Genomic DNA, 25543 nt, shown 5'->3' with positions numbered 1-25543 from the left:
CCGCGCGGCCGGCCGGGCGGGCGTGTGGCCCCCGCGTCCCCGCCGCCGCCGCCGCCGCAGCCATGTACCCCGCGGGCCCCCCGGTCGCCCCAGCTCCGCGCCGCGGCCGCCACCCCCCGCCCGGGCCCCCCACGCAGCCGCCGCGGCTTCCCGCGCCCACCCCGGCCCCAGCCGCGCGCCCGTCGCCTCCGGCGCCCGGGCCGCGGCCCGGCGTGGCCGTGAAGATGGCCTTCCGCAAGGCCTACTCCATTAAGGACAAGCTGCAGGCCATCGAGCGCGTCAAGGGCGGCGAGCGGCAGGCCAGCGTGTGCCGCGACTTCGGGGTGCCGGGCGGCACGCTGCGCGGCTGGCTCAAGGACGAGCCGAAGCTGCGCTGGTTCCTGGAGCAGCTGGGCGGCGAGGTGGGCACGCAGCGCAAGAAGATGCGGCTGGCCAACGAGGAGGAGATCGACCGCGCCGTCTACTCGTGGTTCCTGGCGCTGCGGCAGCACGGCGTGCCGCTGTCGGGGCCGCTCATCCAGGCGCAGGCCGAGGCCTTTGCGCGCCAGATCTACGGCCCCGAGTGCACCTTCAAGGCCAGCCACGGCTGGTTCTGGCGCTGGCAGAAGCGCCACGGCATCTCCAGCCAGCGCATCTACGGCGAGGCCGAGCCCCTGGCCGCGGGCCCCGCGCCGGGCCCGCCCGTCAAGCAGGAGCCCGCGCAGCCCCCCGGCTCCGGCGCAGGTCCCCTGCCAGACCGGGCCCCAGCCCCGCCGCCCCCCGCGGAGGGCGGCTACGGCGACGAGCAGATCTACAACGCGAACGTCACTGGCCTCTACTGGAAGCTGCTTCCGGAGCAGGCCGCGCCCCTGGGCGCGGGGGACCCCGGCGCGGGGGGCTGCGGCCGGCGCTGGCGGGGTGACCGGGTGACCGTGCTGCTGGCCGCCAACCTGACCGGCAGCCACAAGCTGAAGCCGCTGGTCATCGGGCAGCTGCCGGACCCTCCTAGCCTGCGCCACCACAACCAGGACAAGTTCCCCGCCTCCTACCGCTACAGCCCAGATGCCTGGCTCAGCCGTCCACTGCTGCGGGGCTGGTTCTTCGAGGAGTTCGTCCCCGGCGTGAGGCGGTACCTGCGCCGCAGCTGCCTGCAGCAGAAGGCTGTGCTGCTGGTGGCCCACCCGCCCTGCCCCAGCCCAGCAGCCAGGATGCCCGCCCTGGAGGACAGCGAGGACACCCTCTGGCGGTGTCGGCCTGAGCCCCTCAGTCCCCCAGAGGAGCTCCAGACCCCGGACGGGGCTGTGCGCGTGCTCTTCCTGTCCAAGGGCAGCAGCCGGGCGCACATCCCGGCGCCGCTGGAGCAGGGCGTTGTAGCTGCCTTCAAGCAGCTGTACAAGCGGGAGCTGCTGAGGCTGGCCGTGTCCTGTGCGGGGGGCTCACCGCTGGACTTCATGCACAGCTTCATGCTCAAGGACATGCTCTACCTGGCCGGCCTGTCCTGGGACCTGGTGCAGGCAGGCAGCATTGAGCGGTGCTGGCTGCTGGGCTTACGGGCGGCCTTCGAGCCCCGGCCCCCCGAGGATTGTGCTGGGCAGCCCGCCTGCCAGGCGGAGGAGGCCGCCGAGCACAGCCGGGTGCTCAGTGACCTCACGCACCTAGCAGCCCTGGCCTACAAGCGTCTGGCGCCGGAGGAGGTAGCCAAGTGGCTGCACCTGGATGATGACGGGGGCCTGCCTGACAGCTGCAGAGAGGACGCAGGCCCTGGCCGGCCCCCTATGCTGGTCCCTGCTGCCCCTCCCACCCTGGCCAGCCTACCCTGTGTCATGGGGGGTGGGGAGGAGGAGGAGGAGGAGGCTGCCGTGCCCACAGCTGGGGAGGCTGTCCGGGGTCTGGAGACAGCTCTGCGGTGGCTGGAGCATCAGGACCCCCAGGAGGTGAGGCCGCCCAAGCTGGTGCAGCTGCGCTCCCTGATCAGCATGGCCCGGAGGCTGGGGGGCATCGGTCCCTCTCCTGCAGTCCCCGAGGACGGGGTGTGACCGAGCCAGCCTGAGTGGCCCCCACGGTGGCTGTTCTCCTGCTGCACTTGGAGGGAGGGGACACACACAGTCTTCCATTTCCTCTCCTTCCCTTCTCTGGGATGGCCCACCCCATGGCTCAGGGGGCTCCAGGGATCCCAGCCCCAGGCTGGCTTGGAGGAGCTCTGTTAGGCTCTGCTCCACCAGTCCACCATCTTCCTGAGGGGGAGCTAGAAGTGGGGCCCCGGGCTCCTACATCTCCTCCCTGGGCAAGCACTCTCATGGGGTCTGTGGTTTTAGCTGGGGTCCCTTGGCACACACACGACGTAGCACGCTAATCAAAGCCGCTCTTGGTTTCCCGGCTCTGGCCCTTGTGGGGCTGAGACCTTGAGCCCAGTGCCTGTACCTCCTCCCTCCTCCCAGGTGGCCCATCACATGCACTGTACAGGGGCCGGCACTCCCGCAAGTCTGGAGCTCTGGTGCTTCACGGTTCCCATGCCTGGCCATGCAGTCATCGTGGAGGCACACCGTTTTGGTTTTCAGCACGTTACGCCCATTTTTACAGATGCCCTGCCTGGCGGCCAGCATGGTGTCTCATTCTCCAGCCTGGGGCTGGTCTTGGAAGTTGGTTCCACAGAGGATGGGGCCCAGTGACTGGGGACCCCAAGGTGCTGGACGCAGCAGGGAGTATAGATTTCTCTTCCACTGGGATTGTTAGTTTTCCTTAAAATTCCACTCCCAAACCGCTGTCCTATTTTATGGGGTTAGCAGCCTTCTAGACTTGGGCCCCCGGTGACTTGACCAGGGACCGAGCAAGCTCCCTCGACCGGCCACGCCATCCACCCGGAGCGGGCTTGTGCTACTGACAGCCACACGGGGACAGCCTGACAGTGCCTTAGTGCTCCTCCGAGGCCGCCCCACCGCTCCCAGCACTGCCAGGGCTGTGGCTAAGGAGCCACTTCCCACAGCCCAGCACCCAGGCTTCTGAGGGGTTCCACTTGGGAGAAAGAGCGCAGTGCTCGGCGTCCCCACCCAGCTCTAGCTGCAGGCCGGCTGCTGGTCCGCGGCCCAGCCCGTGTCCCCCAGGGGCGGCCTTTCTACCCTCTCTCCACCCCCACCTGCCTCACATCCTCCTGCTGTAGGTGGACGGTGTGTTCGTGGGAGGAGGCAGCCATGAACTGCGGAGGCAGCTGGAGGGAGCCCCCAGAGCAACTTCCTCACGAGTCTGAGAACAGAAATTATCCCGTGGAACTGTACTGTTTGTGGTGGGTTACACACATACATCTTGAATCTGGAAGCCAAGGGAAGGTGTAAAAAATCTGGGGGCAGGGGCTTGACTCGCCAGGCCCAGGGCAGCAGCCCCCAGCTGGAGACTGTGCACCCACTTAATAACGGACTAAAGCCCATGGCCCTGGAGGCCCCTTTGGCCGTCTGGCTGGTCCTGGGACTCGAACCCAAGCAGGTGGCACGGGGTTTTGGGAGGTCTTACCTTTTATAACATCTGATGGCAACTCAGGGACCTAGGGCTGGGAGGCCCTGGCCTCTGTTCTACCGGGCCTGCCCCCGGGGTTATCTGGAGAGGCCGACCTCAGGGCCCACAGGGGCACCAGGCAAGGGTGCACCTGGGCCTGAGTTTCTCTCTGCTGAATGGCTTCCAAAAAGCCGCTCTCGGTGAGGGCCCTCGTTAGGGCCTCCAGTGGGCTTGGCAGTGGGCTGGGAAAGGGAGGTGCAGGAGATGGAGACAGGCCAGTGTGCAGGTTCTTCTAAAACTGCCCTTGACCTGCACCTGTTAGGGTGGATGAGACCATGCTGCAGGAAGGGGAGCCCATCTGAGAGGCACGGTCTTGCTGAAAGGGGCCACAGGCCTGGGAAGCTACCCCCAGCCAACCGGTGGGCTGCGGGGCCAAGTCAGCATGTGGTGAGGGGAGGAGCGTGCCCTCCAGCCCGGCTCCCAGCCCAGCAAGTCAGGATCGCGGTGGAGAGCTGGGCGCTGTTTGTCCTCAGATAAGAGTGCCTACCAGTGAGGCTTGACTCTAGGAGTGTGTCCTGGGCAGAGCAGGGGCTTTTGGGGTGCACGCTCTATTGAGGGACCTTTTCACACCCATCCTTGCTGATGGGGCAATTCACGCAGTCAGATGGGCCCAATGTGCATTATAATAAAGGTTCGTGTCAACTTTATGTGTCCCTGTTCCAAAGTCTTAATATATTTTTTTGAGTTTTGGCGTCTATTTTACTTACTTTATTTTTTAAAGATTTTATTTATTTGCGAGAGAGTGCATGAGAGGAGGAGGGCAGCGGGAGAAGCAGACTCCCCACCGAGCAGGACTCAATCCCGGGACCCCAAGGTCACGACCTGAGCCGAAGGCAGACACATTGCCAACTGAGTCACCCAGGCGCCCCATTTTACTTATTTAAACAATCTCTCCGTCAAATGACTCTGAGCGCGTGACCCTGAGGATCTAGTTCCGTGCTCTATACCCTCAGCCAAGCAGGTAGTTCTGAAGTCTTAATTTTGTAATTTCTGACGCAATGCTTAGATCTAGACCACCTCATAATCTGAAAACATGAGGGAGACATGAACACTGACGAAAGGAGAAGTTCAAGTAACCTGAGCGTGGGCTACGAGGGGAGCTGTGGGCAGCCGGTGAGGAGGCTGCAGCCTGACCCCCAAAGCCACTCATGACTCCTGTCCTGTCCAGGGCACGGCTGCCCTCCCGCCTGGCTGGCCAGAGGTCGTCCCCTGTCCCACGAGCTGACCCCACCAGGTTCCCGGGCTGTATGAGGAGGCGCACAGCTGAACCCACCACACACCGGGGGGCAAAGGTTCCAGCCCACAGGGCCGACTGCACCCTGCCAGCTCCCAGGACCCAAGCCTCAGCTCACAGGTACCTCCGGGCCCCTGGACTCTGCTTTCTCAGCCTAAAGATCGGTCACTCAGTGTGATCGGACAGCGCCTTTATTCCCGCCTCCCAGGTCGGTCAGGTGCAGAAGCGCCTGGGGACGTGCTCGGGAGGCCAGGCTGGGGATGAGGGCAGGAGCAGGGGAGCACTGCTGCAGGGTGTCACCAGCCACCACCCGACGGACGGACTGGCTGCAAACCAGAGGTGGCCCACTCCCACCTCGTGGGGGCCTGGCATCGGCAGGCTGCAGGCAGGAGCGAGGGGAGTTCCGGCACTCCAGGGCCTTGGTGGGGTGGGGGAGCTCCAAGAGCCACGGGGGTAGTGTGGGGGGACAGCGGCAGGCAGCCCACCGTCCACCCAAAGGCCCCAGGGCCTTGGTTTGGGACCCAAGTTCCTGGCATTCCCAGCTGGTTGCTCCATGTGGGGATATGCCGAAGAGTCACGTCCTTCAGTCACAGGCCAGGCCAGGAGACCCTCGAGGATGACCCAGGGATCGGTTGTCAGGGTCAGCTCTGCCTGCCACCTGCCAGGAGCTTAGCGGAGGGAGGGGGCCCACACGCAGCTGAAGCCAAGTCCTTGCTCTGCAGCAGGCTAGGCACGTCCCCTGGGACCTCCCCTGGCCTGCTGGGGACCGGCACTGCGGCAGACCCACCCAGGGCTCTGTTCGTGGGACTCCCCAAGGGAAGGACCCGGTGCGGCTTCTCCTCAGCCCCAGGGTCTTCTCGGGGGCCGCTGGCAGGGTCAAGGCCTAGCTCCCTGTAGCTGACCTGCCGCCACCCCAGGCATGGCAGATCAACCTGGGGATAAAATAGATGTGGTGGCCTTCCAGCGCTGGCTTCAGTGAGGAGGAGCCTATCTCCCGTGCAGTATCCAGGTCCTCCCCCAGTCCCCCACCCCCGAGCTGGCTGCAGTCACACAGCTGTTGGAAGGGCCGACCCACCAGCTGAGCACACGGGGCCCCTGGCCCACACTGCCACAGCTCCAGCCCTCCAAACCCCAGTCACCTGTGATGGTGGCCACTGCTGATGCCTCTGCCCTGCGCTGGCCGGGGTGGGGTGGGGGGGTGGTTCCCATGGTGAGGGATGCCCTGCCTATGAACCCCTCTAGTCCTGTCCCTTCTCATTTGCTCCCTTGGAAGTCGGGGGTGGGGGCAGCCCGGAAGGCTGGGACCGGGGGAGGGGGGCAGGTGGGCAGCCCACAGCCAGTACCTGTTCCCTACTTCCCGCTGAGCTCCCTGGCCCGACAGGTGGCAGCCTCCACGGCGCTCATGGTGGCAGCCCGCAGCCCACCCCGCTCCAGGGCGTGGAGCCCGTAGATGGTGGTGCCGCCTGGCGTGCACACGTCTGTCCGCAGCTGAGCTGGGTGCTGCCCGTTCTGCTGCAACATCTTGGCTGTCCCCTGGGGAGAGGGGCCCTGGGGGTGACTTGGGGGAAGCGGGCAGCCTCTTCTCCTCTGGTGCAGCCTGCTTCAGCCTGCTCCACGGCCCACCCCCATCCCAAATCTCCATCCAGGCTTCCTGGGCCTGCTGTCCCTCCTCCGACCGCTCCTGGGAGACAGACCAGCGCATGCCCCCTCCCACAAGCCCTCAGGGGCTGCCCTCACTCACCAGCAGGGTCTGAGCGGCGATGCGGTGGGCCAGGCTGCCCGGCATGCCCATCTTGATGGCACCCTCGGCCAGGGCCTCTGAGAAGGCACACACCTGGAAGCGGGGGCGGGGGACCGTTAAAGCCAACACTCTTCCGCACGCAGCTCCCAGTCTGGGGAAAGCTTGGAACCTTCAGGAACACAGCCCAGAACATTGGCCACCAGTGCAGGAATTGGGCCTGAGGCTTGAGCCCAGGGGTCTGACTGGACAAAGGCCCAAGGAGGCAACGACATAGCACAGAGTCAAGCTCACAGGCAGCCCAAGAACCAAGTCATCGAATCCCAAAGGCTGGGGTCATTGCAGGGACTCGAAGTCTCCACTTTGCCAAGGGCTGGCCTGGGGGTGGCGGACGAGGCAATACTTACGTAGGCGACACCGCTGCCACTGAGGCCAGTGTGGATGTCCACGTGGGCCTCAGGCACCTCCTCGCACTGCCCGCAGGCCTCCAGCAGGGCCTGCAGGAGCTTGGCCTCACTGCTTCCGGCGTGGCGGCCCCTGGCCATCACCATGGCCCCTTCCTGAACCACGCAAGGCAGGTTGGGTGAGACCCGCAACACCCGTGCCGTCGGGGGCAGCAGCTGGTCAGAGAGAAGCCGGAGTCAGGGGTCATGTGGCATTGGCCCTGCCAGCTGTGGGCTCCCTCCCCTGCGTCCTGAGTGGGGTGCCAGCAAGAGCCTGAGTCCCAGCCCCCTTGGCCACCTGGCCATCTCTTCAGGCTGGGGTTGGTCTGAGAGGCTGTCAGTCGCAGGTGTCACCCATGCCACCTTCCTAAAGGGCTGAACCCAGGCTGCCACCAGTCTGGGATGGCAAAAGGAGGGAAGTTCAGACCAGCAGAACGGACTCTGGGGTCAGACCCTTTAGCTCCCACATAACCTCCCCCCGCCCACCCCAGGCCACTCACCTCTTCCAAGGTGCTCAGAGAGACCCCGGCAGCCACAGACACCAAGATGTGCTCAGACGTTACCACAGGGGCCACCTCTGCCAGGACAGTGGGCAGGACGTGGGGCTTGGTAGCAAAGAAGACCAGTAAGCAGTTCTGCAGAACCTCCCGGTTGGAGTGGGTGGTCTGGCAGCCCAGAGCCTGTAGTGCGGACAGTGGGATCGGGGCTAGGGTACATGGGACCTCCCAGACCGTGGCCCTACCTGCTGGAGGCCACCCTGCATCCCCAGGGGCCCCCATGGGTCTCTCCCATTGCAAGTGCCTGCACCACCCGACATCCAATGGCCAAGACTCACCCAGACCACCCGTTCTCGCTCAGGACCAGCCCTGCACCTCACAGGACCCCTGATGTCAGCATTTCTTCGCGCCCACTGACCCCAGTGAGTGCCCACAACCATCTCTGCCCCCCCAACACACATGCACACATGTGCACGTACATGAGCACACAAACCCTTCACTGTATCCTAGTGCTCTGCAACTTTGACTTTTCTTCTGATCTTTGGCCTCCCCTTTCCCAGTCCAGCCCAGCCAGTCTCAAAAGTTTAGCACTTCCCTGGCCCCAGGAACTGTCTCAGAGGGACAGGGGCCAAGAGCCACCATGAGCCCCCCAGGAAAGCCTCAACTCCGAAGAGCTGGGGCCTAGCTCACCTGGAAGTGGCAGAGGTTCCTGTCGGTTGGCGCGCTGGCCAGTATGTGCCGAGCTTCCACTTTCCCTGGAGAGGGGCAAAAGCAGAAGGGTCAGTGCAGAGGTGGGGTGGGAGGAAGGGAGAGTGGGAACCAGCCTGGCCTGTCCCTTACTGAAGGGCGAGTCACGGCTCAGCCATCCGGGCCACCCTGGCCCGTAGCTGGCCTGACACTCTGTCAAAACCCAAGTGCTTGGCAAGGGCGTTCTAAGACCCAGAACCAGACACAGCCCCATTTTATTCTGCTTGTCGGTCGTCACCACCTGCCTGCCCTGATGAATCCACAGGCAGGCTAGACACAGGACCCAAGAGCTTGCCTGGTCTCATGAGGACACAGCACTCAGGGATGGGAAGGTTGGGGTGGAGGACTGGGCACAGTGGGGAGGGGGACACAATAGGGCCTGGGCTTCCCTGGGTGTTGGGGGTGTGTCTGTGCTGGGATGTCCAAGCAGAGGCTACGAGCCCCCCTGGTAGAAATCACCTGCATTTGCGGTGTACAGGGCTGGGGAGATTAAGTTTCTGTACGGTCTAATAGGAAGGCAGAAGCGCATCCCACAACCAGAACGCAGAGCTGATTAGTCATGACAATGACACCACCACACGTGCCTACACGCACCAGTGCTGTGTTCCACACTAAACCTGTACAGCCCTGGGAGGAAAGCCATACAGCCAGGTTTCCCAGGTGAAACACCTGTGACATGCACTCAACTATTTTCTGATGATTCTGACCCTTCTGAACCCTGCCTGTGGCTGAAGGCGGAAAGCCAGCCCATAACGTGCACATAAGGCTTTCCAAATCCCGTGGAGTAAGACCAGGACAGCACTGTGGTCCTCCACCCGGGAAGTTTTGCCCCTCAACCCCAGGGGACACGTGGTAACCTCTGGGAACAGTTACGGCTGTCCTAACCGTGGGGATGCTAGTAGTATCTAGTGGGGCGAGACCAGGAAAGTGGCCACACACCCAGCAATGTGAAGGACGGAGAATTCTCTCTCCCCAAAGGGCCGCACTGCCCACGGGGAGGACACCTGCAGCCTGCGGCGCAGTGGGGCTGGCACACAAACAGGACAGAGTCGCCGTCTCAAAGGTCAAGCTCTGGACCCAGGCGGCGGGCCAGAAGTTAGTGGAGGTCCCAGCTCTGCGGTGGTGCTGCCCGAGGGCAGTGCCGCCGCCAAATACTTCACCTCACAGCTCCTAGCAGGCACGTCGAGCGAGCGGGAGAGAAAGACAAGTCGCCGCTGATACGCTTTATTGACCGAACGCAAGCAAAACGCCACCGCGCCAGCGCTAACCACCACCCAGACACGCTGCGTCCTCGCTCGCTGCGCGTCCCCCGTCTTCCCGACCACACGCGGTTCTCCGTCTCACCTCGGACCGCGCCCATGTCCAGGGCTCCGCGGCCCCTCGAGCCCCACGGCCGCCGCGGGCACCGCCAGCTCTACGCGCCCTCGCGCACCCCGGCCGCCGCGCTGAGGAAGCAGAGTCCGCGGTCCGCCCCGGCCCACCCTGCGGCCCCGCTGCGCCCTGCGGACCCGCGCGGAGGGCTGGCCTGTGGCCCGGGCGCATCCCCCCGGGCAGGTGAGCCCTTCCCTCGCACGTCGGGCGCGCGTCGGACGCCCGCTGGCTCGACCCGGGGACCCACGCGCCCACGCCCGCGGCGCCCCACCTGCTCGGATGAAGCCCTGCGCGATGGCCTCCGCCATACGTCCCGCGCCTACAAAGCCCACGCGAAGCGGGCCGGTCCCCGGCTCCGCCACCGCCGCCGCCATGTTGCCCCGGCCGGAGCCGACCGTTCCCCGCCCCACGCCCTCGGCCCAGCCAATGGGCTACGCCACCTCGCCCCTGTCCTCGTCGATTGGCTCCCGGGGCTTTACGCTCCGCCGGCCCCTTCCGGGCTCCGCGCTCTACGCTCGCTCAGAAGCGAGTCCCTGTCCCGCTGCTCGTTGGTCCGAGAGCGCGCGAGAGGGCGCGAGAGCGCGCGAGAGAGCGCGGGGGGCGGGGGCGGGGCCCCCAACGGTCCGCCAGACCGTTTCTCCGGGCCGCTGGCTCCGGGCCCGAGCTCGCCGTGGCAGGCTCAGGGTGCGTGGTGTGGACCGCTTGAGAGGCTCCATTCAAAGGCGAAGGGTCGGCAAGGGTGAGGGTTCCTCTGACTGTCCCGGCGGTCTGCGCCCTGGAGCGTGCCTGGTGGGTGTCCCTCGCGAGGACGCTGCAGAGGCCGGAAAGCTCCGGCGGGGGCTGCCGGGCAGCTTAGCTTCCAGGAAGAAGCATTCGCCCTGACTCTGATGAAAGGCCGGGGCCGGCAGGGCCTGGACCCCGGACCCCACACCCCACCATCGGGACATGTCGGGAGCCGGGGAGCGGAGCCCTGCCAGCCTTTGGCCGGTGTCTCTGGGTGGGAGCCGCGTCCTCGGGGCGCCCTGGGCCTCTGGAGCCGGGGAGTGGACTCAGGTGCGGAGGGCAGGGCTGCCAGGTCGGGGCTTGTGGTCAGCACCTCTCCAAGCCGCAGCGGGTCCAGGTGCCAGCGTAATGCGGGCGCTGCTAGGGGAATGGGAGCAGTGGCCTGTCGCTGAACGGGGTTAAGAAGCTCTAACAACCAGCTTGGATCCCGGTTTTCCTGGGCCTCCCAGGCTGCTGCAAGAAGGCAGGAGAGGCCTTCCTGAGGCCTGGGTCTCCAGGGGAGACCCGGCCCATCTTGCTGGCCCAAGGGTGGGGGGCGGGGCGATGGAGTGCTTGGTGGCGGAAAGCGGCCGACGGGAGGGTAGGGGTGGAGTACTTTAACTTTTAATTGACACGGGTAAAATAAGGCTTCAAAATCTAAGATTGTAGGTTTCTTTACAGATTGCATTTACGGGCGCCTGAGTGGGTCAGCGGTTTAAGCCTCTGCCTTCAGCTCAGGTCATGATCTCGGGGTCCTGGGATCGAGACCCGCATGGGGCTCTCTGCTCAGCCAGGAGCCTGCTTCTCCCTCTGTGTCTGCCCCTCTATTTGTGATCTCTGTCTGTCAAATAAATAAAATCTTCAAAAAAATAAAGATTGCATTTTAAAAAGTTTTGTTATTCTAAACTCTACTTTGACACATTCTAAGAGCTTCAACACTAAAACCCCCTCATTCATTCAGCGCTACCCCCACAGTGTGTGGGCCCTGCCCTGAGCGAGTGAGAAGGCCACCTGGCGTGGAGGATGGGCAGCCGTTGGAGGACCGGCCTTCCAGCTGGGGGGCCCGCCCGTCTGCAGTAAACACAGTGGCACACTCACAGCGGTGGAGAGTGGCTCATGCTGCCTGAACAGAGGAAAGAATTCTCATAACGCCAGGCACTTCTGGGGTCCGAAGGAGTCTGGGAGCCACCAGCATGAGGACAACAGGGTGACCCAGGAGCAAGGGCAGGTCTGGAGCCAGGGAAGGTATCTGAGGATTTTGGAGTTGGGCACTCCTGGGTCCACACCCCAGCACTGACTGACCGCCCTGGGGACTTGGCTGGATTCCTGCTGAGATCCAGAAGGTCTGTGTGGCTCACCCCCACCCACCAGGCCCAGCAGGCCTCCTTTGTGACACCCGCTACTCTCCAGGGGAGAGGGGCAGGTTAGGCCCCATCACAAGCTGCCGTCTGAGGGCTACGCAGAGGAGGGCCCAGGCCCGGTACAGCACTCTCCTGGGGGCCGCTCACCACCTTCCCCTTGGATCCATCCACATGCCTACTCAGCCTGTCCAAAGCCGGCACCAGCTTTGTCCCACAAAGTCCCAGCACTGACAGGCCCAGGGAGTTCAGGTCACCCGGGCCTGCACATGAATCTGTGGAAAGACTAAGCTGTGGCCACAGCGCCCGCTGGGACTGCTACAGGTCCCCTACCCTGCATCCCCACCAGCTGACCAGCCACCACCCCACCCTGCAGCCGGCCTGCTTCTCACCTGCACAGCTGCTTTGCCAGCCGCTGCTGCCCTACTACTCCAGGGACAGTCATCCGCCCTGGCCCAGCAGGCTGAGCGGTCAGCAGATGAATGGGTAGCCTGGGGTTAGTCCGGCTCAGGGAGACAGTGCCTGTGGTGGGAGGGGGTGGCATAGAGCTGCTGGGGCCAGGCCTGGGAAAATGGACTTTATTACCTCCCAGGGAGTGGGAGAGCAGGATTAGGAGGGGACACACTCAGGACCCCAGGACTGGTGTCGGGGAGCAAGGTGCCGGGCCTGACCAGCCCTTGGTTTCCCTGAGGACAGACATGAATGGCAGCCCCACTGCACAGCTGCCCAGAGCCACCCAGGCAGAGGAGTAGAAGGTGGGCCCGGATTGCCAGGCAGTGCCCTCCACTCCCGCAGGGTCTGAGGCTGCTGTCTCCGAGGCCTCTGCGGCAACCAGCGCCTACCCGCACGCCACGCTTCACTTCCGGGCCTGCTCATAGTTCTGGGTGAACCAGGCACAGGTCTCCTTCACAGCTGCAGAAGTGGGCAGGAGACAGGTGGTGGCAGGTGAGGGCTGGGGCTGCACTGATCTCCGCTGGAGGACAGGGGGAGGCCAGAGACCCCGGCGACACAGGCAGTTACCCCTTCTGTGTCCTGCCTCCCCGACAAGGGTTTGGACACCAGACCCTGAGGGGGTCTGCAGCCTGAAGCAGGGACGCCCAAGCCAGGAAGGAGGGGATAGGAGGTCCCGAGGGTCCCGAGGGATGGGTGGGAGAGCCGTGGGAGGACCAGGGGGCTCACCCTGCTTGAAGGGTGTAAACCGGAAGTTGGGCAGGTAGGTCCGAAGCTTCCCATTACTGGCCGTCTTCTTAAACTGCCCATCCGATTTGGTTGTATCAAACTAGGTGCCTGGTCAAGGCCACAGCAGAAGGGGTGACCCTGCCCCAGCCTGCCCTTGAACCTCTTCTGCCTTTCCCAGGGGGAGCCTTGGGGACAGAGCACCACCCCTCCTCTCCAGCTGCCAGGGGAAGAGCCATCTTGGGTGCGTCAGAGCCAAAGGATACGGTGACCTCCCCATGGAAGTCCATGGCCTCCACCACAGCTTCAGCTGCCTCCTGGATGGAGACCTCATCCTCCTCGCCCACTGTGGGGGAGCGGGGGTGGGGGAGGCAGGGGCCAACAGCCAGGTCAGGCCTCCTTCGCCTGGCCTCGCTGTCACCCAGTCCCCCACAATACTCATTCCCAACCCTAGCTGCTCCCAGGACGGACATGGGCTCTGCCCTGCCCCAGCGGCAGCGGCACTGAGGGGGACGCACCTGACAGGATGATGGGCTCCACCTCACTGTACTCCCGCAGGACCCAAACAAAGAGCCGGGCCAGGTCCTAGAAGTCACACAGGGTCAAAGGCCACAAGTTACAGCCACATGGGCCCAAAGGCCACCCCTCCTAGGTGCTCTGCTCAGTGAGGGCATAGCCCGGGCTCCATTGGGGCCAGAAGTCTCTCCCTTTGGGTGGCTCTCAGCCAGCTCCCCCCCAACAGAGAGTCACATCTCTCACTGAGCTCAGTGCTGCGCCTGGCGACGCCCAGAGGGCCAGGTGCCTATAGGGACCCAGGGAGGACCTGTGACTGCTCAGCCTGGACCCCTGCTCCTTTCCCAGGCTCCCTCACGCTATGGCCTTCCCACAGACAGGATGGACAGCCAGGAAACACTTGGGAGGAGAGCTAGACACCGCCCCACACCAACCAGTGAGTAGATGAACTGCCTCCGTGGCCTCCCGGTGCCCCAGACCGTCAGGGCGGAGCCGCTGCCTGCAGATTCAGGGAGGGCAGGTGTTGGGGGTGCTGTGCCAGACACACGCCTCCTCCCAGCTGAGGCCCTGGGGCCCCACAAGCAGGCACTCACTCTTGGCCAGGTGCACCTTGTGGATGAGGCCGGGCAGCACGTGGCCATCCTCGATGTTGAAGTTGTCGTGGGGCCCGAAGACGTTAGTGGGGATGACAGCGGTGAAAGTGCAGCCATGCTGCTGGAAGTAGGCCCTGCGAAGTCCCAACGTCTCCTCCGGCCCTTGCCCTGGGACCGCGGACCCACCGCACCCGCCCTGGCCTCATGGATGCAGAAACCCAAGACCCGCGAAGAGGGCTGTGAAGGGTGGGAGCCCTGCCCGGGGAACCCACGGGGCCCTCCTCCCTTTTCCTGTCGGGTCTCAGCTGAGCACGCGGGCGGAGGACCTGTTCTGCACGTCGATCATCCTCTTGGCATAGGAGTACCCAAAATTGCTGCTGTGTGGCGGCCCATTGTGGATCTAGGGGAGCAGGGGAGCCTTTGCTTTCCTGGCCCCGCCCCCGCTAGCCCCGCCCCCGCTGGCCCCGCCCCTCACCATGGTCTCGTCGATAGGATAGGTGGTCTTGTCCGGGAAGATACAGGTAGACAGGCAGGAGACCACCTTATGCACGCCCACCTCGAAGGCCGAGTGCAGGACGTTGTCGTTGATGTGCACGTTTTTCCTCTGGCGGGGGGGGGGCAGGGCAGATTCGAGCCCCTCCAGGCCGGACTGCAGCCCATACCTGCCCCCCCCCACGGGGACAGAGCTGGACACACTCTGGTCCGTCCCACGAGGGCAGCACCTGAGCCAGCTCACCCCAGCCGCTTCCTGGGACAAGCCAACACCTCCCAGCATTGACCTTCCAGAAACCACAGCCCCTCCAAACCTGTTACATCCTCCCCATCCCTACCCCAGCCCTGGGGCTCTGGGAGAGGGCTCTGGGAGGGGGCCGGAGGCCAGGACCACACCCCCTAGCTCAGCGTTGGACCTCGCCCACACAGATGCTGAGGGCAGGCCCAATCTGGCCCAGCGGCAGGGAGAAGGGGTCCCTCCATTCCTTTACCCCGAGGAGCCTACCCAACCACACCACCCAATAGGAGAGAAGCCTTGGCCAGCCCCACTCCTCCCCTGTCCCCCCTTTCCCTGGATCCTGGAAGGAAACTGGGCATTTGTACCACTTTTAGGAGAGGGAGAGATGGCAGCCAGGCAGGCTTCTGGGAAGAGTGCTACTGAGACAGGGAGATCTCTGGCGTGACAGGGGCCTTGGGCAAAATCTGACCTGAGCCTCTGCCATCGCTGTGCCTGATGCAGGGCTGAATCACACCAAGACCAGATGCCCAGAGCTAGTGGGGTCAAGCCTCAGGGGAACAGCCTGGCAGGAGCAGGGCTGTAGGCAGAGAGCTCTGCTCTCCTCCTGCCCCTTCCACCACACCTCACGCCCCCAGGCCAGATGCCTCAGACCCAGAGCCCAGCTCACATCTCTGCACCCCAGAAGGCTTGGCAGGCCTGGTTCAGTGCGGCTGGACCACAGAAGTCCGGGAGCAGGAGGGTCTAGAGGCCCAGAGGGCTCAGGGGTAGAAACCAACCCTACCAGGGTCAAGAAGCAAATACTGGTTTCTCTCGGTTCCCCAGCCCCCCAGTCAGCTCCATGACTTCTCCTACTGGGCCCACAGGCCTACCAGCTTGCCCGTCTACCTGCCAAGCAAATGTGGATCACTGGGGACTCCACAGGGACTGCCCCCAACCGGTCGGGCCAAGGTTGACCTTCAGGGACTTCCTGGGGCCGAAACATAGGCATGGGAAACCAACCAAGACGTTCCCAGTGCGGCACGGGGCCTTCACACTCACCCAGAAGTCCAGGTTGTATTTGATGTTCCGGAACAGGCCCCCCACCATTGCCGCAAGGTGGATGACATGCGTGGGCCGGACCTTTTCAAACAGGGCTCGGGTCTGTGCAGCGTCCCTGGGAGGAGTCAGGCCATCAGAGGCCCCCTGGAGGCCTGAGGGAAGGAACTAGCACCCTGGGGTTGGGGTACTGGAGGCCGGAGGCAGGGCTGATGGCAGGAGGTACTGCCAAAAAGGAAAGCGGCCAGTTCAGGCACTGGCTGTTATGAGGGCGTGAGCTTCCAGGAATAGATTTGAGGATGTTTGCCGAGAAGCAGAGCTGCACACACCCAAGCCAGGCCAGCCACCAGGCAGGAAGGACCCAGACATGAGGCTACCAGGCTCGGGGACAGGGAAGGCCTGGAGCTCTGGGTCTAAAGGCTTTGCTCCAGGGATGGGTCCACTCACGTAAGATCTGCGTCCTTGGAGGAGACGAATACCCAGTCCTCTCCAGGCAGTCCAGCTCCGTCTGCTACCACCTCTTGGATGGCTCTGCCCACCAGCCCAGATCCCCCTGTCACTAGGACTCGGACTGACCCTCCAGGTTCACTCATGTTGGCTGCACCTGTGGAGGCAAATGGTGGGAGGCAGACAGAACCCCACTCCCTGGAGATGCCCCTGCTTGGGGTCACTCCCCTTAGCACTGGATCCCACAGCAACCATCCACAGGCTAGCCCAGGGTTCCCTGTGGCGAGTGGAACAGGATGAGAACCACCCCACGCCCCTCTGACCACAGGGAGAAAAGAGAGCCTGCTGAGGACCACAGAGACCCAGATGGCCTCAGTCTTCCCCTCCCAGCCCCATTCCCTAGGGAGCCCGAGATCTGCACAGGGGCCTTGGGGCTGCCACCCAACCAAGAGAGCCTGGTCCCAGACTGCGCCCTGCAGGTCCAACCCAAGACCCACACTGCGCCAAGAAAGAGGACAGTCGGCACACCTCCAGCGGACAAGCGGTCAGGCAGACGATCTTGGGTTTGGGGGCTCCTGGCCCATATCATGAAGGTTACTCCCAGCCAAAGTTCACACGCCACAGGCACGGAAGGGGCAGCGCCCTGTTTGCGGTTCAATGCCCACCCTCGCGGCCAGCTGGTCCAGGAGAGACTTTGCCAGCCTAGTTCCTCCTGGGCAAGTGGGGCTTCCGGCTCAGAACCGGACAGGCCTCAGGGCACCACCACCCTTGAGGACTCGGGCCAAAAATCTGCTCGCGTCCCTGCAAGATGGTTTTGACCCGGCTGCAGGGCCCCATGGTCAGCATCGCCGGGAGGCGACACTGCCCCGACATCAGCGGCTCCTGACCGCGCGGGCAGTCCAGCAGCAGGCTGGCGAGCTGGTGAGGACTCCTCCCACGCCACTCCCATGCCCCCGGCTCCCCTTCCACGCCCTCGGAGTCCCGCCACCCCTCAGGACTCTCCGGCTGTCACGGAACAGCCAGGGCCCGGGCCCCGGCTCGCCACGCCGGGCTTCCCGCGGGGACCCTCGGCGCCCCGCGCCGTCTCACCTGCGACCGGCCCGTCGCCTGGAGAGCGGCTTCCGGCAGGGGCTTGAGTCTCCAGCCTCGAGCGGCTGCCAGGTGGAGGGGGCAGAACCGGGAAGGTACCTACGGGCCTGCCCTCGGGACTCTGGGAAATGCAGTCCTCGGGGACGCCCCGGGCGCTGCTGGGAAGTGGAGTCCGGGGACGCGCAGCAATCTGGGAAATGTAGTTCTCGCGGCTCGGCCTGGGCTGGGCGGGTCCAGCCACCGCTGCCTCCGAGGGCTGGGCGGAGACCGTTCTCCCAGCCCGGGAGGGTGGGGGACGCTGAGACTCCGCAGCCTCAGGACCAGAGAGCGGCAGGCGCTGGTCCGGGGCTCGAGGGACAGCGGCCGTCCGTGGGCCGGCCTCAGGGGCTGAGGTGCCAGCTGCCGGGGCCGAAGGGATGACGACGGCCAGGGCACGGTCCGGACGGGTCCTTCGGGTCCCCGGGTGACAAGCCCTGCCCTGTCCCTCGCCCTTCCCCCGCCACCGTGATGGGTCTGCCGGGTCCGTAGGGTCCCCCGGTGACTGGTCCCCCTGCACCCGCGGGCCTTCCTTGTAAATGCAAGCAGTTCCCGGCAACCGGCCTTGCTCACGCGGGCGAGCCGTGCGCGGCGCTCCGGTGTGGACAACGCCCCGCAAGGAGGCACACCCGCACGAGGGCACACCCGCACGAGGGCACACCCGCACGAGGGCACACCCGCACGAGGGCACACCCCGCAAGAGGGCTCACCCGCACGAGGGCACACCCCGCACGAGGGCACACCCGCACGAGGGCACACCCGCGCTGAGGGCACACCCGCACGAGGGCACACCCCGCAAGAGGGCTCACCCGCACGAGGGCACACCCCGCACGAGGGCACACCCGCACGAGGGCACACCCGCGCTGAGGGCACACCCGCACGAGGGCACACCCGCACGAGGGCACACCCCGCAAGAGGGCTCACCCCCGCACGAGGGCACACCCGCACGAGGGCACACCCGCGCTGAGGGCACACCCGCACGAGGGCACACCCGCGCTGAGGGCACACCCCGCAAGAGGGCTCACCCCGCACGAGGGCACACCCGCGCTGAGGGCACACCCGCACGAGGGCACACCCTTTTTGAGCTCGCTGCGCAGCTGGGCGTTGGCACCACTGGAGCCCCGCGTCTGGGCGCTCGGGGGATGGGGGAGGGGTGACCCCGAGGCCGCCTCTCCCCCGCACGACCTCCTTCTTTGGCGAGGGTTTCCCCAGTTACTAATTGTGTTGTTTTAATCAAACTGTGTCACGTAATTTGCATTCGAGTGACCCTGAACGCCAAAGTAGACACTTTCCTAAGTTATTACCGTTTTGGGGTTTGCTTTTTTGTTTTCACTTTTTTTTTTTTGAGGGTTTTTTTTTTTAAGATTTTATTTATTTATTTGACAGAGAGAGATCGCAAGCAGGCAGAGAGGCAGGCAGAGAGAGCGGGGGAAGCAGGCTCCCTGCTGAGCAGAGAGCCCGACGTGGGGCTCGATCCCAGGACCCTGAGATCATGACCTGAGCCGAAGGCAGCGGCTTAACCCACTGAGCCACCCAGGCGCCCATTTGTTTCACTTTTGCTTCAATTTGGAGAAACCGCTTTGCTGAGGCGGGAGCGCCTGGAATCGCCCATAAACCCCAAAGCGGTGCCGGCCCGGAAACGCGCCGCGCGTCTCCCCAGCCCCCGGCCCCGCTGCGGGGAGAACCCGGCGAAGGTTCGAGTCGGGACGGGACTCCTCGCCCCGCGCAGCGCCCTGTGCGTCTCGTCGTGCGGCAGCTCTCCAGTGTCTCTTCTCCGTCCCGCTTTAGAAGGCGGCGATAGTAGAAAGAAAACCTCAGTTTATCTCCAGCTCTTCTTAATTGCCATTATGCTTTCCTCGGGAACGGTCAGAAAGTCGTTTTTATTAAATTGCTTCAGGGCTGGGGCGCCTGGGTGGCTCAGTGGGTTAAGCCTCTGCCTTCGGCTCAGGTCATGATCTCAGGGTCCTGGGATCGAGCCCCGCATCGGGCTCACTGCTCGGCGGGGAGCCTGCTTCCTCCTCTCTCTCTGCCTACTTGTGACCTCTGTCTGTCAAACGAATAAATAAAATCTTAAAAAAAAAATTGCTTCAGGGCTTTATAAAAATTTTTATTTTTTAATTCAAATTCAATGAATTAACACGGTGTATCTTTCATTTCAGGCGCAGAGTTCAGGTTCATGAGCTGCACTCCCAGTGCTCGCTCCATCACGTGCCCTCCGCACTGCCCACCACCCAGTCACCCCATCTCCAGTCCCTCCGCTCTGGCAACCCTCAGTTTGTTTCCTAGAGTTCACTTCCTCTCATGGTTTGTCTCCCTCTCTGATTTCATCTTATTTTACTTTGCTCCCTTCCCCTGTGATCTTCTGTTTTCTTTCTTAAATTCCGCATATGAGTGAAATCATAGGATAGTTGTCTTTCTCTGATTGACTTATTTCACTTAACATCATATCCTCTAGTTCCATCCATGTATTGCAAATAGTAAGATTTAATTCTTTTTTAAAGTATTTTATTTATTTATTTATTTGACACAGAGAGAGAGACCACAAGCAGAGGGAACAGGAGAGGGAGAGTCTGTCTCCCCGCTGAGCAGAGAGCACGATGTGGGACTCGACCCCAGGACCCTGGGATCATGACCTGAGCAGAAGGCAGAGGCTTAACCAACTGAGCCACCCTGGTCCCCTGATGGCTGAGTAATACTCCATTGTGTATATGAACCACGTCTTCTTATCCATTCATCTGTCAGTGCACATCTGGGCTCTTTCCATAGTTTGGCTATTGTGGACATTGATGCAGAAAGCATTGGGATGCAGGTGTACATTTGGGCTTATTTTTGTGAGAATTTTCTCCTTCATGGTCATACAAACATTTTTGTTTCTCATTTTCTCAACATCACATATTTATTGGAACATTACTCTTGCATGTTTCTATTTTATTAATTTGTCAGAGAGAGAGGAAGAGAGAGCACAAGCAGTGGGAGCAGCAGGCAGAGGGAGAAGCAGACCACTGAGCAGGGAGCCCAATGAGAGACTTAATCCCAGGACCCCGGGATCATGGCCTGAACTGAAGGCAGATGCTTAACTGACTGAGCCACCCGGGTGCCCCAAAGTTTTCGTTGTTGTTGCTTTGTTTCATTTTCTAATTTTAATTTTATTTTTAAAAATTTAATTTCTGCCTAAGCCTATGTCTTTTTTTCTTTTTTAGATTTTTATTCATTTATTTGAGAGAGAGAGAGATAGAGAGAGCGTGAATGGGGAGGAAAGGGAGAAGCAGGCTCCTCACTGAGCAGGAAGCCCGATGTGGGGCTCAATTCCAGGAACCCGGGATCAGGACCTGAGCCGAAGGCAGACACCTAACAATTGAGCCACCCATGTGCCCCCACTGTGTTTTGTTTGTTTGTTTAAGCTTTTCACTTAAGTCAAAGCCTGTACCACTTTACAATGAGTAAAATCAGTGAAATACTCATCGTTTTTTTGTTTTCATTTTTGGAAGCTCATCATCATAGGCTATAAATACTGGTCCTGGTGCAGTCTCATGAAATGTGCTTGTGACAGTGACTGGTTTGGGCCCAGCCATGGGATGTAGGCACGGCTGGCCCCAGCTCACAATACTCCAGCATTATTTCTTGGGAGAGTCTGTTTCAAGAAGCAAGGGGACAGGGAGCAGAGGACTACGGAGTAACACGAAACAAGTACTAATGCCAGTTTTTACTTCTTGCAAAAACCATGCATTTATACCTCACACTGTTTAGGATGGCAACTGTCAAAAACATGGAAAACAACCAGTGTTGCCAGGGATGTGGACATATCTGCACCCTCGTGCCCTGCTGGTGGGGCTCTGACATGGGGTGGCAGCTGCTGTCCTGTGTCTGGCTGTGTACCCCCAAAGAATGGAAAGCAGGGACTCAAACAGATATCTGGGCACTGTGTTCCTAGCAGCGTTATTCACAATAGTCAAAAAGTGGGAGGTTTTCTCCTTCATAAAAAAAAAAAAAAATGCTGTTTGTGACTTCTTGACTTAAAGCAAGATGAAAACCACCCCCTCAATCCTTGTGAACTATTGGGCTGGGAGGAAAGAGGGGCAGAGGGTTTGAACCTTGAATAAGCAAACAACAAAGGGTAACCATCTAAAATGGAGCCGTCTGCACATCACTCTAAGGAAGATCAGAACAAGCCTTCCCACATTCCCCACAGGGCCCGCGTTAACCTCCCTACACTGTCCAGCCCTGGGAGGTCATCGTGTGGGCATGAGCGAGATGGAGGCCAAAGATGGAGTCAGTGTGGTCAGCACTCCTCCACCCATCCTCAAATTCACGTGGAATCACAAAGGGCCCAGAAGAGACAATACAGTCTTGGAAAAGAAGAGCACAGCTGGGGGGCTCACACTTCCTGAATTTCAAAATAAACTACAAAGGCATAGTAACTAAAATGCTGTGGTACTGGCAGGAAGACAGCCATAGAGACAAATGGGATAGAACTGGGAGTCCAGAAATACATCTATGATCAGCTGATTTCCGGCAAGTTTGCCAAGACCATTCAACAGGGAGGGATCGTCTCTTCAACAAGTGGGGTTGGGACAGCTGCACTTCCACATGCAAAAGAAAGAAGCTGGACCCCTACCTCACACCACATACAAGAGTTAACTTAAAATGGATCAAAGACCTGAATGTAAGAACTAAAACTTTAAAAAAAATCTTAGAAGAAAATAGGGGTAAATCTTCATGATCTTGGTTTGGTAATGGATTTTTAGATATGACATCAACAAACAACAAAAGGAAAACAGACAAATTGAATTTTATCAATTTTAAAAAATTTGTGTGTCAAAGGACATCATCAAGACACTGCAAAGACATCCCACAGGGATGCCTGGGTGGCTCAGTCAGTTGAGCATCCGACTCTTGGCTTTGGGTCAGGTCATGATCTCATGGGTTGTGGGATGGAGCCCTGGATCAGGCTCTGTGCTCAGCAGAGAGTCTGCTTGAGATTCTCTTTCCCTCTGGCCCTCCTCCCACCTATCCCTCTTGCTCTTAAATAAATAAATAAATAAATAAATAAATATTAAAAACTAAAACAAAACAAAGACAAGACATCCCACAGAATGGAAGAACATATTTGCAAATCATATATCTGATAAGGGTTTGGAATCCAGAACATATAAAGAAACCTTAAGCCCCATAACAAAAAGATAACTCAATTAAAATCGGGCAGACTTTAATAGACATTACAAAAGTATGTATCGGGGCGCCTGGGTGGCTCAGTGGGTTAAACCACTGCCTTCGGCTCAGGTCATGATCTCAGGGTCCTGGGATCGAGTCCCGCATCAGGCTCTCTGCTTGGCAGGGAGCCTGCTTCCCTCTCTCTCTCTGCCTGCCTCTCTGTCTACTTGTGATCTCTCTCTGTCAGAAAAATAAATAAAATATTAAAAAAAAAAAGTATGTATCAATGGCCAACAGGCATATGTTCAACCCCTCTAGAAATTAGAGGTGCAAATCACAACCACAATGAGACATCACTACACCCCCAACGGTAATACTCCTGCTAATAGGGGAACAAGTGTTGCCAAGGATGGGAAGAAATAGGGGCCCCATGCGCTGCTGGTGGGAACGTAAAATGCTGCAGCCACTGTGGGAACCAGTATGGTGGTTTCTCAGAAAGTTAAGTACAGAATTACCTTACGACTGAACAGTTCCACTCCTGGGTATATGCCCACGAAAAGTGAGACGTGTCCACACAGGAACGTGGACAGGGATGTTTGCAGTAGCAGTATGTACACACTAGCCAAAGGGTGGAAGAAACCCAAACATTTGTCAATACCAAAATGTGGCATACGCGCACTGCGGAATATTCTTTGGCCGTAAAAAGGAATGAAGTACCGATTCTCAAGATGGCATGGATGAGCCTAGAACCATCTGTTAAGTGAGGGAAGTCAGATGGAGAAGGTCATCGCTCTATGATTCCATGCACAGGAAACACCTAGAATAGGCAAATCCACAGAGACAGAAAGCAGACAGTGGTTGCCAGGACCTGGGCTGGATAGAGGGCAACGGGGAGGGACTGCTTCATGGGCGCAGGTCTCTGGGGGTTGAAAATGTTCTGGAACCAGATGGTGGTGATGGTTGCACAACTTTGTGAACACATCTGTGAATTCTATACTTCAACGTGGTTAATTTTATGTTATGTGAATTTCAACTCAGTAAAAAAAAAAAGTAAAAAACAGCAAAAAAAAAGTCAATCTCGGGGCGCATGGGTGGTACACTTATTCTCTATGGAATGATTGGCTAGAAAAGAACAATTTATTTTATTTTTTAAAAGGACTATTTATTTGAGGGAGAAGGAGTCTCCCCACTGAGCAGAGAGCACAATGCGGGACTCGATCCCAGGACGCTGAGATCATGATCTGAGCCAAAGGTAGATGCTTAACAGCTGAGACTCCCAGGCGTCCTAATAAAGAACAATTTCAGCAAAATGCACACCTTTAACATTTCATACCGCCTGACTTAAGCAAAAAAAAAAAAAAAAAAATCGGCACACACCAAAGTGACTGCAGGACGTCAGCTCCTACCTGATGCAGGTGTCTGGGGCTCACCTGCCCAAAATGAAACAATCACATCCTGTGGCAACGAATCACCTGAAAAGAAAAAGCCAGAACCGAGTGAAGACACGAACCTCGTCTCCCACGGATATGCTTGGCCAGGTGCTTGTGGGGCTGTGGGATGAGAGGCCATCCCAAAGCTCCAGAGCCCATCTGGGTGCAAACGGCCTTCAGAGCCCACCAAGGTTGCAAACACAATGACGTACGTTTTCAAAATACAATCCAGATTCCTTGGAAAATGGTAGTTTTCAGAGCCTCGGTCTGTCCAGGGTGGCCAGAGCGGGCAGCCCAGTGGTTTCCTGTCCAGGGAATGGCACGGAGAGGCTGTGTGGCCCCTGCACTGCGCTTGAGATTTTATTTTTCATTTGACAGAGAGAAAGAGAGAGCATGTGCAAGCAGGAGGAACGGCAGGGAGAAGGAGAAGCAGGCTCCCCACGGGGCAGGGAGTCCGAAGCGGAACTCGATCCCAGGACCCTGAGATTATGACCTTAGCCAAAGGCAGAGGCTTTTCCCCACGGAGCCTCCCAGGCGCCCCTATATTTTCAATGAAGTGTCTGTTCAGATCTCTTGTGTTCTAATTAAATTATTTTTCTTTCTTTGTTCAGAGAATTTGCCACATATTCTGGATACAGATACTTTGTTGGATGTGCGATTTGCTTGTATTTTCTCCCACTTCAGGGGCTCTGTCTGGAGCCTGAAAGTCTGTGGGTTGTGCAGGGGAAGGTGAGTGGTAGAGGCACTCGGTAGGCAAAAAATTAACTCACGGGTCAGATTTTCTTGCTTTTCTTCCTGTTTTGATCTGCAATTCCAGAAGTACTCAGAAATTAATGTAGTATTTGCAATAGTGGCTGAGGAATATGTTGCAATATTAACTCATATTCTCTTGAATTTGTATATATGTAGGTCTAGATGAAACACACATTTGACTTAAGGCAAGGACTGGAATAAAGCAAGAAACAATTTTAGGCACTGATTTACAATATTATTTTTTTTTAAAGATTTTATTTATTTATTTGACAGAGAGAGAGAGATCACAAGCAGGCAGAGAGGCAGGCAGAGAGAGGGGAGGAAGCAGGCTCCCCGCAGAGCAGAGAGCCCGATGCGGGGCTCGATCCCAGGACCCTGAGATCATGACCTGAGCCGAAGGCAGCGGCTTAACCACTGAGCCACCCAGGCGCCCCTGATTTACAATATTATTGAGGGGAAGAAGATGACCCTGGCGCTGAGAAGTTTGGAGAAAAGTGAACAAACCAGAATTTTTGGCCAAAAAGCCATAAGCTTTTTTTTTTTTTTTTTTTGATGCCATGTATCGTGTCCTGGGAGACCGGACTTCAGTTGTGCTGATCATGATCACATCCTCTAGGACAACTAGAAGATCAAACACAGTATTTTCTGGATCGGCCCAAAGATGAAACATCTTGGAAAAACACATCACATTCGACCTTGGACCTGAGATGGGAACGCTAAGTGCTTTGAAGCAAGTAGATTTAATTTGGATGCCAGAAGGCCCTGCCGAGCTACGCATACACTGGACGATTCTCAGGGAGCAAACAGTGGTCTCATGTGGAAAATGAGGTCACTCTTGAATCTGCACTACCCACAGATATTGGAGATGGACTGTTGCTTATTAATAAAACTGACCAAAATTTTAACCAAAAAAAT

The 25543-nt window shown here is 59.5% G+C and overlaps 3 protein-coding genes and 1 long non-coding RNA gene across 11 annotated transcripts; 2 read left to right on the top strand and 2 right to left on the bottom strand.

Annotated features, from left to right (window-relative positions):
- The first annotated feature begins 62 nt into the window (after nucleotides 1-62).
- On the top strand, nucleotides 63-4172 carry TIGD5 (tigger transposable element derived 5). Its single transcript, XM_047724784.1, has one exon. The coding sequence runs from the start codon at nucleotides 63-65 to the stop codon at nucleotides 2013-2015; it is 1953 nt and encodes a 650-aa protein (XP_047580740.1). The 3' UTR covers nucleotides 2016-4172.
- A 127-nt stretch (nucleotides 4173-4299) lies between these two features.
- PYCR3 (pyrroline-5-carboxylate reductase 3) lies at nucleotides 4300-9982 on the bottom strand. 7 transcript variants are annotated; one of them, XM_047724802.1, is made up of 7 exons: nucleotides 9827-9982; nucleotides 8128-8192; nucleotides 7441-7620; nucleotides 6905-7117; nucleotides 6501-6593; nucleotides 6103-6292; nucleotides 4326-4550 (listed from the first exon to the last, which is right to left on the bottom strand). In XM_047724802.1, the coding sequence occupies exons 1-6, from the start codon at nucleotides 9927-9929 to the stop codon at nucleotides 6110-6112; spliced, it is 837 nt and encodes a 278-aa protein (XP_047580758.1). In that variant the 5' UTR covers nucleotides 9930-9982; the 3' UTR covers nucleotides 4326-4550; nucleotides 6103-6109. The 7 variants fall into 7 exon arrangements, with proteins under 7 accessions (XP_047580759.1, XP_047580758.1, XP_047580754.1 ...); XM_047724798.1 differs by lacking the exon at nucleotides 4326-4550 and adding an exon at nucleotides 4933-5813; XM_047724797.1 differs by lacking the exon at nucleotides 4326-4550 and adding an exon at nucleotides 4933-5691.
- A 262-nt stretch (nucleotides 9983-10244) lies between these two features.
- LOC125097204 (uncharacterized) lies at nucleotides 10245-13857 on the top strand. Its single transcript, XR_007126517.1, has 3 exons — nucleotides 10245-10344; nucleotides 13033-13095; nucleotides 13713-13857. It is a non-coding gene; the product is annotated as an uncharacterized LOC125097204 (long non-coding RNA).
- Nucleotides 12239-17861, bottom strand: GFUS (GDP-L-fucose synthase). Of its 2 annotated transcripts, none has more exons than XM_047724794.1 (11): nucleotides 17259-17861; nucleotides 16170-16326; nucleotides 15726-15840; nucleotides 14433-14561; nucleotides 14284-14357; nucleotides 13958-14091; nucleotides 13799-13863; nucleotides 13370-13436; nucleotides 13118-13197; nucleotides 12855-12954; nucleotides 12239-12587 (listed from the first exon to the last, which is right to left on the bottom strand). In XM_047724794.1, exons 2-11 carry the CDS (start codon nucleotides 16313-16315, stop codon nucleotides 12532-12534), a joined length of 966 nt encoding a protein of 321 aa, XP_047580750.1. In that variant the 5' UTR covers nucleotides 16316-16326; nucleotides 17259-17861; the 3' UTR covers nucleotides 12239-12531. The 2 variants fall into 2 exon arrangements, with proteins under 2 accessions (XP_047580750.1, XP_047580751.1); XM_047724795.1 differs by lacking the exon at nucleotides 17259-17861 and adding an exon at nucleotides 16698-17188.
- Nucleotides 17862-25543: the final 7682 nt, after the last annotated feature.

Source organism: Lutra lutra, chromosome 4 (genome assembly GCF_902655055.1).
Source record: "Lutra lutra chromosome 4, mLutLut1.2, whole genome shotgun sequence".
Taxonomy (NCBI): domain Eukaryota; kingdom Metazoa; phylum Chordata; class Mammalia; order Carnivora; family Mustelidae; genus Lutra; species Lutra lutra.
This window is presented reverse-complemented; position numbering and strand designations above follow the sequence as displayed.